At 41.0% G+C, this 16,505-nt stretch overlaps 2 protein-coding genes across 3 annotated transcripts in view; one reads left to right on the top strand and one right to left on the bottom strand.

The window, feature by feature from the left end:
- The window catches only part of LOC127429062 (pyruvate carboxylase, mitochondrial), a 185,594-nt gene that overhangs the window by 54,549 nt on the left and 114,540 nt on the right, over nt 1-16,505 (bottom strand). The gene's annotated exons all lie outside the window — the stretch shown is intronic.
- Nucleotides 3,371-13,899, top strand: LOC127429064 (leucine-rich repeat and fibronectin type-III domain-containing protein 4-like). Of its 2 annotated transcripts, XM_051677827.1 has the most exons (4): nt 3,371-3,762; nt 4,378-4,820; nt 6,855-8,511; nt 11,843-13,899. In XM_051677827.1, exons 3-4 carry the CDS (start codon nt 6,878-6,880, stop codon nt 12,870-12,872), a joined length of 2,664 nt encoding a protein of 887 aa, XP_051533787.1. In that variant the 5' UTR covers nt 3,371-3,762; nt 4,378-4,820; nt 6,855-6,877; the 3' UTR covers nt 12,873-13,899. The 2 variants fall into 2 exon arrangements, with proteins under 2 accessions (XP_051533787.1, XP_051533786.1); XM_051677826.1 differs by lacking the exon at nt 4,378-4,820.

Genomic DNA, 16,505 nt, shown 5'->3' with positions numbered 1-16,505 from the left:
GAACAGAGACTGATTCTGGCTCACTGGCCAAATCTAGCTCTCAAGAGTGTGATACGTCAGACGCGGTGAGATGTAGCAGACTGAGCCTATCGTTTACATGCTCCAAAAGCATGAAGCTGGGCTAGAAGTGGGCCGCTGGCGTGCTTGCGTGCTGTCCGCTTAGCTGTGCTTGCATGTAGTCAGGCCTCTATATATAGCCCTGCATAGAGACTGTGAGTGACTCACACACACCTAAAATCACTGAGCCCAGAAAAACAACGAAGATTATGGGAATCAGAGGGAGAAAATTAGTCATGGATAAAGAGTGTAACTTGGCCTGAACATATTTGGCTGTTTCACTGCCTTTCTGGTTCAACTTTTGCAGGTTGTGTAAAGCTGTATTACAAAAACAGGTAGTTTGACTCTAAATTCTAATTCGACAAGCAGTGTTTAAAGTCATTGTAAAATGACTTTACTCCACACCCGTGAGTGCACATTCTATATTAATGTGCCAAGCAACCACAAACTGTACTGTATGGGACGGGATTGGGATCTCTGTAGCTTTTACAAAAGATGACTGTGTCTGCTGTCTGGATGTGGTGCTGGGGAAAATCATGTGCTCTGGATCCATGCATCACAAAACTCAATGAAATAAATAAGATTTAAATATGTGTTATTATATCTATGTATATATTAGGGATATGCAAGGCTAAACGGTACTGATGCTGCTAGTAGACACTGGAATTACTAGTCGGTCAATATTTTTCCCAATTTAACTGTTCAATTTTACACATTTACGTTTGGCTTTATATTTTTACAAACGCTGTGCTTAAATTACTGTCATGTTAATGTTTAAATATAATTAATAATATTATTTAAAAAAGAGAATATCTGGAGCAGAGTTTACAAAGTTTTAGTTCACCACAGGCCGCGCGTGCTTCTTCCCTCTCTCATTCGCGGTGCACGCAGAATAGATAGCTATCCTATATAAGTATTTATATACAAGTGTATATACACTCACTGAGCACTTTTTAGGTGTACAAGAACACCTTTACAACTACTATATATACACTGATCAGCCACAACATTAAAACCACTGACAGGTGAAGTGAATAACATTTATTATCTTGTTACAATGGCACCTGTCAAGGGGTGGGATATGGGCAAGCGTAAGGATCTGAACGACTTTGACAAGGGCCAAATTGTGATGGCTAGCTGACTGGGTCAGAGCATCTCCAAAACGGCAAGTCTTGTGGGGTGTTCCAGGTATGCAGTGATTAGTACCTACCAAAAGTCGTCCAAGGAAGGATAACCGGTGAACCAGCGACAGGGTCATGGGCGCCCAAGGGTCATTGATACACATGGGGAGTGAAGGCTAGCCCGTCTGGTCCAATCCCACAGAACAGCTACTATGCTGACCCGTCCACCACTGAAAGCACCTACTATGGGCACGTGAGCGTCAGAAATGGACCAAGGAGCAATGGAAGAAGGTGGCCTGGTCTGATGAATCATGTTTTCTTTAAGATCATGTGGATGGCCGGGTGCATGTGCATCGTTTACCTGGGGAAGAGATGGCAGCAGGATGCACCATGGGAAGAAGGCAGGCCGGCGGAGGCAGTGTGATGCTCTGGTCAATGTTCTGCTGGGAAACCTTGTGTCCTGGCATTCATGTGGATGTTACTTCGACACGTACCACCTACCTAAAGATTGTTGCAGACCATGTACATCCCTTCATGGCAATGGTATTCCCTGATGGCAGTGGCCTCTTTCAGCAGGATAATGTGCCCTGCCACACTGCAAAAATTGTTCAGAAATGGTTTGAGGAACATGACAGAGTTCAAGGTGTTGACGTGGCCTCCAAAGTCCCCAGATTTCAACCCAATTGAGCTTCCCATGAGTATGGGATGTGCTGGACCAAAAAGTCTGATCCATGGAGCCCCCACCTCACAACTTACAGGACTTAAAGGATCTGTTGCTAACGTCTTGGTGTCAGATACCACGACACCTTCAGAGGTCTTGTGGGGTCCATGCCTCGACGGGACAGAGCTGTTTTGGTGGCACAAGGGGGATGATATTAGGCAGGTAGTTTTAATGTTGTGGCTGATCGGTGTAAAATCATGCAGATACGGGTCATGAGCTTCAGTTAATGTTCACATCAACCATCAGAATGGGGAAAAATGTGATGATTTCGACCGTGGCATGATTGTTGGTGCCAGAAGGGCTGGTTTGAGTGTTTCTGTAACTGCTGATCTCCTGAGCTTTTCTCACACAATAGTCTATAGTAGATTCCTCAGAATGTTGCCAAAAACAGAAAAACATCCAGTAACCGGAAGTTCTGCGGACAGAAACACCTTATTGATGAGAGAGGTCAATGGAGAATGGCCAGAATGGTTCGAGCTGACAGAAAGGCTACGGTAACTCAGATAACCACTCTGTACAATTGTAGTGAGCAGAATAGCATCTCAGAATGCACATGTTGAACCTTGAGGTTGATGTGCTACAACAGCAGAAGACCACGTCGGTCACTTTATTAGGACCATAGTGTTCCTAATAAAAAGCTCAGTGAGTGTATATGTAAAGAGATTTAATTAAGGAAAGAATTATATCCGACGCTGCTATTAAGTCAATAGTCTCATATGAGTTCGGAACAACATGAGGATGAGTAAATGATGCCTGAATTTTCATTTTTGGGTCAACTTACACTTTCTCTCTTTAAATATCATAAAATAAATGAGAAGCATCGTTTATAAAAAAAAAAAAAAAAAAAAAAAAAAGAAACGCGCAATCAGACATTCCTATACGGGTTTGATTTCTCAAGAGGTCTCCCAAGATAGCCGAAAAACAGTAGGTAAGTTGCTTTTTACCAAGGTTGTGTTGGAAAAACATGTGCCATGTTCAGTTCGGAAGGTTTTACAATTACAAAGCAAATCTGTAAAACATGATTTTTCATAATGTCCCATCCGAATAGGGCTTTAGCCTCATACTCTGATTATATTGAGGTGAAGGGTGATTACATTGGTCTACTTTAAAGGGTAAGCCATAAAGTTCTCTAGATTAGCTACTCTTAGTATCTGTTTTCAATGGGGCATAACAATTTGGCATTTACAGAGCGTGAAAATCTACTCTGTTCTGCTGATAATGACTTTGGACTTTGCAGTGTTTGTGGCAAAAACTCAAGATAAAGCTTTGGACAATTCCAGTCTATATCCAACTGCCCAACCAATGCACTTCTCTTGTTTTTCCCATTGCATTTAGTCTCTCCCCTCATACCGAGAGCCAAGATGCTTCAGGCTCTACCACCCCCCTCCCCCCTCCCATTCGCTTTCTCTTGCTTTCTCTCTTCCCTCCCTCACGCTTACGCTACCCTTGCTTTAGCAGACACATTGCAGTCGCACACACCTTGCACTCACAAACATCGACTTGCTCCATGCATCAAAAGCAAACAAATCACAGACTCCTGCAGCTGAAGAATATGAAGCTGGAAGGAAACAGCAAAAACAAGGCATTGATTGACCAGGCAATAAGAGACAACAGCTGTGGCTCATGCACACGGTTATTTGAAGGTTCTTTGTGGCTGTAGGTGATGATTTCCTACTTTGAGGGCAAGGTTTCATGGGACCGTTTGCATGAGTAAAACAAAAGCGAGGCAGTGGTGAGAGATAAGGATGCTATCCAAAAGCTTTCTTTGAGGAACCTGAGAGAAGAGAGGATGTAGAAGGAATGGGACTCATGGATAAGACTGCAGATCTCTCAGATGGACATGGAATTTGAAAATAAAACAAGGTTGGTAGATTTTTGATCACTCTTTTTTTTTTTTTTTTAGGAAAGGCTAATGCTGAACAGGTAAGGGGATACAGATGTAAGGATAGGAGCAAAAGAGAGATAACTCAAAACTAGAAATACTAAAACAGTTGAGGTTGGATTAATCAGAGAAAACAACAGGGATTGAAAGAGATGAAGGAAATCATGCAGTGAATATGATCTTATCAGAAATACACCATAAGTCCATATAGACTAGAGAGTCCACACACACATACATATGTTAGTCTCAGACAGAACCCACAGGGTCTGCTTGAAAGCAGGTCTAATTGGATTATTTGCTTTAATGCACCAGTTTACAGGAAGAATCAATTAATTTGGGTTCCTCAATAGCATAAGACGCAGACATCAGCAAGCACACCGGAATGATACTCAGCATTGTTTGCATTCCAGTTTTAATAAAACAATTAAAGTTGCGGCATTGTATGTTGCGAGGCAAATGGAGATGTTATGCAAGAGAACAAAAAGAGACTGAATATATGATAACAAAAAAAGAATAGAGATCCATTATCAGCATTTACTCTTGGAAGCATTTTATTTATTTAACATTTAAATGGGATTTTTGTTTATTTTTGGCAGTTTGCTCTGAGATGGATTGGAACACACTTTCTACTTAAGTCCCCTTTTGAAGATAAGATGATTTGAATAATAAAGCTTTCACCAGAAAATGCTCTGTGGTGAAATGGACTTTTGTTATTGACTACTGAAGGAGAATCCTGTCGTACAAATGTTTCAGACCCCAGGATATAAAGACAAGACAGCTAATGACAATCAAGAAAAAAATTATCCAGACGTACCATATTCTGTGTAACACTGAGGATTATGGACATGAGGCAGAGTGACTCACAGCGAAGCAAAGAACACCAAAGCAGTAATAATGTGACTGTCTAAAATTCATCCATTTGACCACTGATCACAGTGTCATGATTTTTTGTCATTTACAAAGAGAGTTTCACTCTGGATTCTCATCACAAGACATGAGGGGTCTAGCTGGGCAGTTTAACTTTAAAAGAACGGAACAGGTCAGAAACCTTTTAAATCTTGATTTAACAGACACAACAGGTATGAAAAATTGCAGTATGTGTACATATACAATAAAAAAATGTTTTTCTGTTTCTCCTTTCCTCCCTTTTGCTCCATACTTAAAACTAACCTATACTGGCAGGCGGAAAGCAATGGGGTTTGCCAACTGTTTGCACAATATTAACAGTGTGTAATTCCAAATGCAGCACACAATGAACCCAAATTCCACAGGGAATTCAGTCTTTATGTGCACTATTGAAGAAAATTTGCACACATACAGCTCTGAGTCAATTGCACTTGCTTATTTATAGGATACATTTCTATTCCTCATGCTGCCCCATCTCATCTCTTCATCTCTCCCTTTCCCCCTGCCTGCATTAACCCTCTCATATGAAAAAACTGTGATTTGTGAGTGTGTCATTTGAGTCTTTATGTAAGGATGAAACGAGCAGGCCAATACCACATGAGGAAACAAACAGAAGTGTGCAACATTGCAGCATAATGCACATTTGTTGATGCCAACTGACAGGATAATTAAACCCAGTCAAGAATTGGCAAATATTCAGGGACTTTTGTGCCTTAGATTCCACAGTGCTTCAGTCACACTTATAAAAGCAATCAAACTTCATTTATTTACACACTCACTGCAGTCCTGTCTGTTGCTCTTCTCCCTCCCAACTGTCCTTGATTTGGTTGGTTGGTTGAAAAGACACACACACAGATTTATGTATCAGGTTAATGGAGCAATCAGACCCCCGTAGAAGAACTGGGAGCAGCAAACAGAAGGACATAAGACTTGGGTAAATAGATACACTTTGTCTGCACACACAACCACAACAACAGCCACCTAATCTCACATCTGCGATACAGAAGACAGCCAAGGCATTCATCACTTAGAATGTGACTGATCATCTGGGGGTTTGTCCCTGGCAGCCACATCGCGTCTCTCTTTCTCTCTCTCTCGCTTACAATCCTAGGGAAAAAAGTTTAAGATTCTTACTGCACTTGCTGGGTACAAGATAAATGCCTTGAAATCTAAACAACTGTCTAAGGATTCCTGGTAGATCATTAATCTGAAGCATTGGACATCAGTAACTTGGCTCTCGATTAGCTCCTCTGTGAACTGATACATTGTTAGATGAAGCAAGCTTATACTGGATGAGTAAGTAGGCAAAACACCTCCCAAGTCTCTGTGGTAATTAATGGATAACTGCATTTGTGCTGAGGATCTATGAATGGTGGAGCAGTACGATGATTTAGGGAGGCAGAAAGTGGAGACAGAAAGTGCTCCACTTCTTATAGTCTTTAAAACTGACATGTGTAATTTTGATTGATGTTAAAGTTCTTTCTCATATCCCAGTTTAATATGCAGAATCATCAATAAGTAATTCTTTTGTAGGCTGATTTCATCTAAAAGTGTAAAACTGTGGCTTTGTGGCACTATCAGAATATTTTGTTTGAGCGATCTGTCCATGCTGACACAGAAACTTTGGCTCTGCCAATGGTGGGTTTGGGGGAGACTATGGCTACTTTTCCACCACTGAGCAGAACGGTTTTGAGCATGTTGAGTAACGTTCCAGGAGCATTTCCACTTGAGTATGGTTAGGTACTGTACAATTACAAACTGTTCCCAGGCTAGGTTCCACTCAACCATGGCTGGTGGAACACCTTTCGTGACGTGGTGACTCACAATTGGTAACTTGCTCGGTCAGTCCATTCTAACTCTGATTATGCCACACTTCAGTAGAAAAAGAAATGAACAATGCCGATAAGCCTAGAATGGCAAGATTCAGCAACGGTAACCATTCAGCCCGACTGTGGAATAGTGGCTTATCTGTTTGTACAACCAATACAAGAGGAGTTTTATGGAATCAGTTTGAAAACAGTGATTATTTTTACAGTTCCATTTGGTGAAGCTAGTAGCACAGAAATTACACACCTTAGCTTTTACATACAACTAGTTATTAGTTTGCAAGTTTGTAACTGGATAACTAATAGAAATTAAGGCGCTAATGTTTGTTTTCTCTGAACAGGTCTGTGGACAACCTGGATTACCATGCTACGCAAAGTCCCAGGGAGTCCATCTAGAAGAAAAAATCTGTTGCAAGAACAGGACAACTTGAAATGGAACCAGTCAGGGAGATATTCTTCATTATCTATCCCTGTCAGCACAATAAGTGTCCACCCGTGTCCAATGCCACAATCAACAATCCTCTGGCTTGGCCTCATTGGCTCTGTACTGCTAAGTGTACCAGATGTGTCAGCAGGGGAGACATGGGGAATGGTGTCCATATGCCCCATCCACTGCGTGTGTCGGAACCTATCGGAGTCTCTGAGCACACTCTGTGTGAATAAAGGTCTTCTTTTTGTGCCACCGAACATTGATCGCCGCACTGTGGAGCTCCGTCTTGCAGACAACTATATCCTGGAAGTGGGAGGTCCGGACTTCGCAAATATGACAGGATTGGTTGACCTGACGCTGTCACGTAACACCATCCATGCTCTAAAGCCGCTGGCCTTTTCTGATCTGGAGAGTCTGCGTTCCCTTCACCTCGACACCAACCGTCTCACTGTGGTGGGACCTCAGGATCTGACAGGTCTTGTTAACCTTCAGCATCTCATCATCAACAATAACCAGCTTACTAATGTTTCTGGAGATGCATTCGATGACTTCCTGCTGACTCTGGAGGATCTGGACCTTTCTTATAACAACCTGCGCAGGGTTCCCTGGGAAGCCATACAGAACATGGCTAGCCTGCACACCTTAAACCTGGACCACAACCTAATAGACCAGATTGATGAGGGTTCTTTCAGTGAGCTCTACAAACTCTCCAGACTGGATATGACCTCAAACAGACTACAGACTCTACCCCCTGATCCACTGTTCTCCAGATCACAGATTGGGGTTGTCAGTCCAACACCGTACAATTCTATCATCAGCTTAAACTTTGGCGGGAATCCTCTGCACTGCAACTGTGAGCTGTTGTGGTTGCGACGACTGATTCGTGAAGACGACATGGAGACATGTGCTACACCTGCTTATTTGGCGGGGCGCTACTTTTGGTCCATCCCAGAAGAAGAGTTTACCTGTGAGCCTCCACTGATCACCCGTAATACCAACAAACTGTGGGTGCTAGAGGGACAAAGAGCCACGCTTAAATGTAGAGCCATTGGTGACCCTGAGCCAGTCATTCATTGGGTGTCACCAGATGACCGCATAGTGGCCAACTCCAGTCGCATTCGCTCGTACTACAATGGCACACTGGATTTTCTAGTCACCCGTGCTAGAGATGATGGGACCTACACATGCATTGCCATCAATGCAGCAGGGGAATCCACAGCTCTGGTGGACTTAAAGATCATCCCTCTGCCCCATCGGGGAAATGGCACGATATCCCTAATCAACAATAGAGACCCAGGCTCCTCTGATATTAGCAGTGGGCGTGGTGGGGTTGAAGGTGGAGGGACTGGCGTGGTGACCGTAAGGAATGTTACTGGAGGCAAGGAAGAGGCTGGAGATAGGGGAGGGGGAAGCAGTAATGGAGGAATCGAAAACTTGGTCGGAGTTCTGGGTGTAACATCTAATTCAGCCCAGATTCAATGGAAAATGGGTCGCTCTTCAACACCATACCTGGTGTGGATGTATCAGATCCAGTACAACAGCACAGCAGACGATGCACTCGTTTACAGGTAAGGATATTTAGTTTCTTGATCACAACAGCAAGCCTTTTTATTGTATTGTGGAAGCACAATGTTTTTGACAAAATATGAAAAAGATGTATTGGTTTTCAGTCATTCAGTGGGAGTGAATGCATGTAAACATCCTTGGTTGCTCATGTCCATGGATTATAGGTCTTAGATATTGATAAAAGGATAAGGCCAAAGGAAACAGACACAGCCCCAAAATGGGAGGGAGGATTCAAGCTGAGCCATGAGGTTAAACAGATATAGGTGGCTATTTATAGCCAAGGAGGGTAAAGAAAGCAGAGCAGTGGAGTGAGAGGACCTGCTGACTCTGGGGAAAATGAGAATGGACCCTTTAAAAGAGCAAAACCTACATGTTTGAGGATGGTGTCACAGTGCATCAGGAAGAGTGAAATGGATATAAATGGAGGGAGAACTAGTGCACACCACAGAGACGGAGTTATCTTAAATAAATTGCACATCCTCATATCAGATGTCTCTCTCTGCCATAGTTGCTCCCACCATCCCTGTGGTTTTGGGGCAACTCATATATTAAAGTCTAGAGAGAGCACACCATTTGAATGCAGCTGTTTAATGTGTACAAACAAAACACGGGGCCTCTGTTTAAAGATAGTGTATTCAAATTGCCAGAAATATGTCTGTGGTTGCTAATATTACTTTGAAAACGTGATGCTTCTGCTCATGATGCCAGTGAAATATGGGGAAACTATCAAATGTCCATCTAGCACGTGATCAAAAATTTTTAAAAATAAAAAAATAAAAAACAGTACAGACAAATGCAAAAACATGTTCTGTTTGAACGGACCCTAATTATTGAAAAATGTGAATATATTCCCTAGTCTCAAAAACAAAGTGGCTTTGCCAGGCTGAATTCAAATATCCTACATGAGACATGGTGTAAATAAAAAAGAAATCTCTCCATGCCATACTCCATTTTAACATCTGATTCGTTCATTTCACTCTCTCCTCTCATTGCCTTTTTTCTTGCCCTTCTCAACCTTCCAGGAGCTCAGAGTCTCCACCATACACACACGCAACATATCCAATCACCGCACGTGTATACAAGAATCCATTCTGACATGCTAAGGACATATCTTCAGAGGCTTAACAAAGGAAGAAGCATTGATGGGAATCAATAATACATGATGAAAGTGAGAGGCCATGTTTGTGTGACATGGAGAGAAATATATATAGACAATGGTGGATGGGATGTGCAGAGAGGGGTATGAGGGCAGCAGAGGAAGCAACAGTTCCTGAGTGATGGCAGGCAGAGAAGTGGATGAGTGGGAGGCCAGGCATCATAATAATGGACCTATTACTACAGCTATTCGCATCAACATGCAGGATTCTCCAAGTGTAAACACAGTAAGCCACTCTGGAAAAGAACATACATTAACGCACAATGACTTCCAACCCTTACTGAATCGCTTAACAGGTCTCATGAATAGATAGACTTGTTCACTGATATTCTTCCATTTACTTTTGGTAGGGAATTGTATAAAAAAGCCCTACCATATATCTGGTTTGAACATTAACTTTATCTGGAATTCAGTGGAATGTTTATAAGCTGAAGTGTGTGATTTCTGCGTGACCAGCAACCCCAAACGGAATTGCAAAAATAATCACTGGCTGCGTTTGAAATCGCATACTGTCAATAATTGTGCGCATTCACACAGGGCAGCCCATATATGCTCATATAAGTGCTGGTACGGTGTCCTACTCACAGCCAAGTGTGTCTCTGTGTGTGTGTGCGTGCGTGTCTTTGGAGTGCAGGGTTTTAGAAAGAGGGGGTGTGGATTTTTCAACAGCTAAATCTGGTGGAATTGTTTACAGGACCTATTAAGCTGGGATGAGAGAAAGAATTTGCAAAAATTACACACATCAGCTTTAGTTTATGTATATGAAAAAAAAAAAAAAAAAAAAAACAATAAGCATCACAATTCATATTTTGTGAAAATGTGTCCTGAACTAAAATGGCATGTTCTCCATCTACGGCCTCCTTAAAGGATTAAGTTCACCCAAAAATGAAAATTGTTATTATTTGCTCACCCTCCTGTTGTTAAAAACCATGAAACGCACCCAAAACCTTGAATAATTTTCTTTCTTCCATGGAAAACAAAAGGAGATGTTAGGCAGAAAGACAGTCTCAGTCACCATTCACTTTGATTGAAAGGGTTTTGTTCACCTTCATGGTATGGGTTCATGTTTATGGAACAACAAATGTTAGAAAATGATGAAAACATTCCCATTTTTGAGTCAACTATCCCAACTACTAACAACAGATCATTAAGACAAGTTTACTGTGAAGCTTGTACTTTACAATCATCCATAAAAGATAGGAAACGTAATATGCAGATAAGCATGCAAATGTCTCATTGATATGCAGTGCCACACTGAGCTCAAAAATACTGCTTGCATGTGAACAGTCTTTGATTCCTTTCAGTGCAGAGCTTATTCAATAACACTACAGTTCCTTTTACCAAGGCTGATAATCAAGGGAAGATACTGTGTTTTAAATAAATAAATAAATAACGATGAATCTGACAAAAGATTCTTGAATCTAAAAGAGGCGGCAGCAAAGAACTTATTGAAACCAGAGCAAATTAGAAAATGTTCAAGGTCCTTCGCAAGTAACCGGCAATTAACTCTAAATGTGAAATGAATTTAGAGTCTTGAGTCATGTGTAGCCATCCACAACATTTTCATTAAGGGCATATATACCAAGCAGCCAAAGCAAATCCTGAGGACACAGTCAATGAAGTCCATTAAAGAGGACGGTATAGACCCTGTTTCCGGGAGAGATGGCAGATTTTGCCCTGTAAAGATTAGTGTATTCCTTTAGACTAAAAGTCTGAGCTTTAATGTAAAAATGCATCATCTAATAAAACTGTAGTTTCTCTTAATCTACTCATTTTCTGAAACCCCTTCGTTCAGGGTGTTAGATTGAGGGCTACAAAACAGAGCTTAACTTTAAGTTCACCTAGTTATACCTTAAAGGGATTGTTCACCCAAAATTAAAATTATGTCTTCATTTACTCAACCTCATGTTGTTGCGAACCCACATGCCTTTTTGTCCATGGAACGCAAAGGGAAATGTTAGGCAGTTCTTTAACCTTAATCATGATTCACTTTCATCTTTTTTTCCCATACATATTCTGCCTCATTTGTGTTCCATGGAAAAATATGTCATATGAAGAATATAACTTCACACGAGTTTGAATTCGGATTTGTATCTCTTTAAAATGTATTTGATCTGTATACTCTTTACCTTGTATTTCTTTTCAATGTTCTCTCTTCTTTTTCTATTTGGTGTTAGGATTCTGCCTCCATCTATTAACAGTTTCCTGCTGAAAAACTTGGTGTCCGGAGCAGACTACAGCCTGTGCGTCTTGGCCATATTTGATGATGGCATCTCCACCTTGGTGACAACAAAGGTGTTGGGCTGCATCCAGTTCAGCACTAAAGAGGATTATCCAGAATGCCGTTCTCTGCATGCTCACTTCCTGGGTGGCACACTGACAGTGATGGTGGGTGGCATGGTCGTGGTAACCCTTCTGGTTTTCACCGTAGCCATGATGGTGCGGCATCGTGTCTGTGGAGAGTGTCAGGACGATGCCAACAGAGCGGGCAAGTTTTTGCCAGCCAACGGGGTGGATGTTTATGCTCAGACAAATGGAAACAACAGTATGATGATGGTGGCATTGCCAAATGGCGTCTTGGCCCAAAGAACAAAATCAACACAGGAAAAATCCAAACACAAGACTAAACAGAGCCCAGAGCCACACCGTGGCCAGAGCACAGACACATGTGGTAGGGGAGAAGGGGTGGTGCGGGAAAAATGTTTAACTCCACTCACACCAGAGAGTGAGAGACTGACAATCTACTACTCCCCAAGTAACACACTGCCTCTCCCTACAAAAAAGGCTGTGAAGCAAACAGGCAGGCTCAAGTTGCGGAGAAAGTCTCTGGAGAAAGACAGACAAGTCTTGGCCTCCTTCCCATTGACACAAGATGGAGAGGAAGGAAGGGAGGGAAGGTCGGACTTGAGGCAGGCACTGAAAACCAAGCGTAGCTGCTCTTTCGATGTGGGTGAAATCACCACCACCACATGCTACAGCTACGCCAAACGGCTGAGTGTTATCTGGACCCGTCGTAGCCAGTCGCTACATGGCTTGCTGGTCCACTGTTCTGCCACAACCAGCACATCCAGCACAGGAAGTGAGCAGTACGGCAATGCTCTGACGCAGAACTATCTCCATGCTTTGGTTTCCAACTCCAACTCTGCTTCTAACTCAAGCAGTAGCATGGTTGTCAATCCCAGGGACCTGGAGGAAAGTGTGGTGTAGAGATACGAGTGAAAGAAAGACCTTGTTGTGTAATAAATGCAGTGAGGTGGCACAGATTAACACGCCACATTCAGGCGGTTTAAAAGACCAACACAAACAAACTATAAAAACGAGACTAAAGAATTATCAGGGGAGTGCCAAGTTGATGAGGAGTAGTGCTCCAGACACAAAGGAAATGGCAATATCAAAATGACGAGAAGAGAAACGAGGATAGGTTTGCTTTTTATTGACGAGCCAAAGGCATAGGGGATTAAAACCTAAAGGCGTCTGTTTCAACGAGATTAATTAACCAATTAATAAATTATTGAATAAATCAGATGCTACTTTGTACCGAAGCAACACCTTTTGAATGCTAATGAGGAGTTGAAACAAAGGGGTAAATATCACAAAAACAAATTTGAAACCCAAAGAGGGAGCACATTATCTGTTGAAATAAACCACTGCAAAGCAGCACACATGTCTGAGCTCTATGATAAGGGAAAGTACACCATGTAAAGTTTCTTTTCACTCTTTATTTTTGGTGGTAATATTTTTCAATGATAAGTGAAAAGATGGGGGAGGGAGGCTCACTGAAAATTTCTGAACACTTTTGCTACAAGCATTTAAAATGGGGGAACAATTTGTTAAAATGTCATTCAACAGTGGTCTGAATAGTCATAACTGTTCTTGTCTGATCAGCCCTTTTCCAGAATCATAAAAAGAATAAAAGCTATTCTGTAAAAATGATATTCTTTATTGTGGAATGAAGCTCTAATTGAGATCAATCTGATATGCTAGCTTCAAGGTTAATTGCTTAAAGAGGCTGGTATTAAAAGCCACATGGCACACATAATGCTTTCTATCCCCAAAACAAAAGCTTAGCAGTCAACTGGCATCACAGCACCTAATAACTTGATTAAAATGTCAGATAGTATAATAAGCTTAATGTATCTAATGTGCTAATTAATACATCTCCATTAGAGCAATATTCTAGCACCGGTCACTTAACTAGAGATTTAATGTTGATAATAAACAGCAAAAACAAGAGCTGTTAATCTGGAGTCATCAGTAAAAACTTTAAAATTGATCTTATGTCATTTTCAGTCATTTTTCTCCTTTTGATGTGTGCATGATGTGTAAAATATAGTCATGGGAGGAATCAAGCCCTCTGCAGACCACTTTATATAACAGCTGACAGAGGAGAGGGAGATCAAAGGCAAGAGGTAGGTGTGGAGGTGTAGACCAGAAAAAGTGGACAGTGGCGAAGATAGGTTTACTGCCTAAGACGATAGGTAACATGCTTGCCTAGACTGTGTGTCACACAGAGTACTTTATAGGGATGGACATCTGAATAATTTTGTAGTCAAGTAATCTAACCCACACACACAAAAAAAGTAATCGATTACTTGTAAATTAAAATGTTAGTAAAAAACATATCAAGTATGACATGTAAAATTTATATTTTATTTTAGGCAGAGGCTATATGCACATAGCACTTTATTTGCACTAAGTGTAAATAGCATCTGCAACATAGCTTGACTATTTGCACTCCAATATTCTGGTGGAAACACAGAAATTAAAGACAAACTGCGCCCCTAGTGTCACCACAGTGGTGTGGGGTGTAACGACGGTGTGGATTTGCTTTATCGTGTGGACGACCCGGCTTCGATTCCGCTTTTTGTCTCAATTGTTTCCCATCCTGTTTCCTGTCTTCACTGGTGTTTATATACCAACCATGTTTAATTTTGTGGTTACTATGATTTTGCTACAAAATAACATGGTGATACGATGGTTACTGTAATAAATCCAAGTGTCCTATTTGTAAGGTAAGGTTATAGTTAGGTGTAGGGGTTGGTGTAAATAAACATAATAAACATGCTGCAATGATGCCCCTATACTGCATGTTCGTATTTAATTAGGGGTGCAAATAGTATCTGCCACTATTTGCACTTACTGTACAGAAGATGCTTTTTGTTTCTATTTACACCTAGTGCAAAAAGTCACTGATTATTTTATTCACAAACATTAACAAGAACGGTTTTCAAAATAAGCTAATTTCAACATACTATACTTTTATTTTGGGGAAAAAAAAAAATCAAAAGAACTATATGCATTAATAATAATAAAGAAAAGATTTAAAAATAACAGTAAAAACATTTGCACTCACACGGAGCTTAAATACAAACCAAAGCGGACAGCATTAGGGTAATGCTCATATATATAATCTGAGTCTACATAAAAAGGCAATCAGATTTTTATAATTTCATGTCATTATTCTGAAAAACAAGTGGTGAAAGTTTGCTTTTTATAAAATGCGCTCTGCCCGTGTTCGGAGATTGAATGCACACACACACATACCGGTCTGAAAGCTTCTGAAATATTTGTACCACTTCACATTTTCTTTTCACCATAAAAACAGATCCTTGTCCATTGGTATGCATGACTCCAACAAGAAACTAATACCAATAGAGTAGAATTCAATAAGAAGCAAAATATTACAAGTATTGCCACACTTGGCTTTGCTTGAAAACACATTAAGATGGCATCATGTCTCCTCTCATGCAACAACTTGACGACACACATCCACAGCACCCCCAAAGGAAAGGACTCAATTGTAACTGCGAGATTTAGTGAGAGATCCAGACAGAAAGTACAGGATAATTCAGAGTTGCCAGCGGTAGGCAAATACACAAAGGAAAGTCAGCTTGATATTCAAGTATTATTTTAAGTCTATTAAAAATATTATGTTTTTTACCTTTTTTAAACAGTGTTTTTAATAGCAGGTGCAGAATGATTTCTCAATTAGTTGATTACTCATGCGCATCCCTAGTTCTTTATTACAATGAATATCACTGTATCATAAAGGACCCTGAAGAGCAGGATATAATTGGATAAGACATTATGGAGATGGATAGAGATAATATATGCATACATATGCATTATACATGCATAGCAACTTATGGAATTGACACTATCTGCCTTAAATAAATACATAAACGCTGTTCCGAAACCCAGCAAGCTTCCTCAATCACTGACTACTGTCTACACATGGAGTTACAGTTGAAGTCAGAAGTTTACATACACCTTAGCCAAATACATTTAAACTCAGCTTTTCCATAATTCCTGACATTTAATTGTACAAAACATTCCCTGTCTTAGGTCAGTTAGGATCACTATTTTAAGAATGTAAAATTTCAGGGGGCCTGGGTAGCTCAGGGGTAAAGACGCTGGCTACCACCCCTGGAGTTTGCTAGTTTGCTATTTTTGTTTCATCAGACCAGAGGATATTTCTCCAAAAAGATCTTTGTCCCCATGTGCACCTGCAAACAGTAGTCTCGCTTTTTTATGGTGGTTTTGGAGCAGTGGCTTCTTCCTTGCTGAGCAGCCTTTCAGGTAATGTCGATACAGAACTCATTTTACTGTGGATATAGATACTTGTCTACCTCTTTCCTCCAGCATCTTCACAAGGCCTTTGCTGTTGTTCTGGGATTGATTTTCACTTTTCACACCAAACTACATTCATCTCTAGGAGACAGAATGCATCACATTCCTGAGCGGTATGATGGCTGCGTGGTCCCATGGTGTTTATACTTGCGTACTATTTTTTGTACAGATGAACGTGGTACCTTCAGGCATTTGTAAATTGCTCCCAAG

Source organism: Myxocyprinus asiaticus, chromosome 38 (assembly GCF_019703515.2).
Source record: "Myxocyprinus asiaticus isolate MX2 ecotype Aquarium Trade chromosome 38, UBuf_Myxa_2, whole genome shotgun sequence".
Lineage (NCBI taxonomy): Eukaryota > Metazoa > Chordata > Actinopteri > Cypriniformes > Catostomidae > Myxocyprinus > Myxocyprinus asiaticus.
Note: the sequence above shows the minus strand (reverse complement) of the source record. Positions and strands in the feature narration are given on the sequence as shown.

Excerpts from the sequence above, each read along its gene's own strand:
- LOC127429064 (XM_051677826.1), top strand. The coding sequence starts at position 6,878 with ATGCTACGCAAAGTCCCAGGGAGTCCATCTAGAAGAAAAAATCTGTTG. Across the intron at positions 8,512-11,842 it reads GACGATGCACTCGTTTACAG|GATTCTGCCTCCATCTATTA; the intron begins GTAAGGATATTT and ends ATTTGGTGTTAG.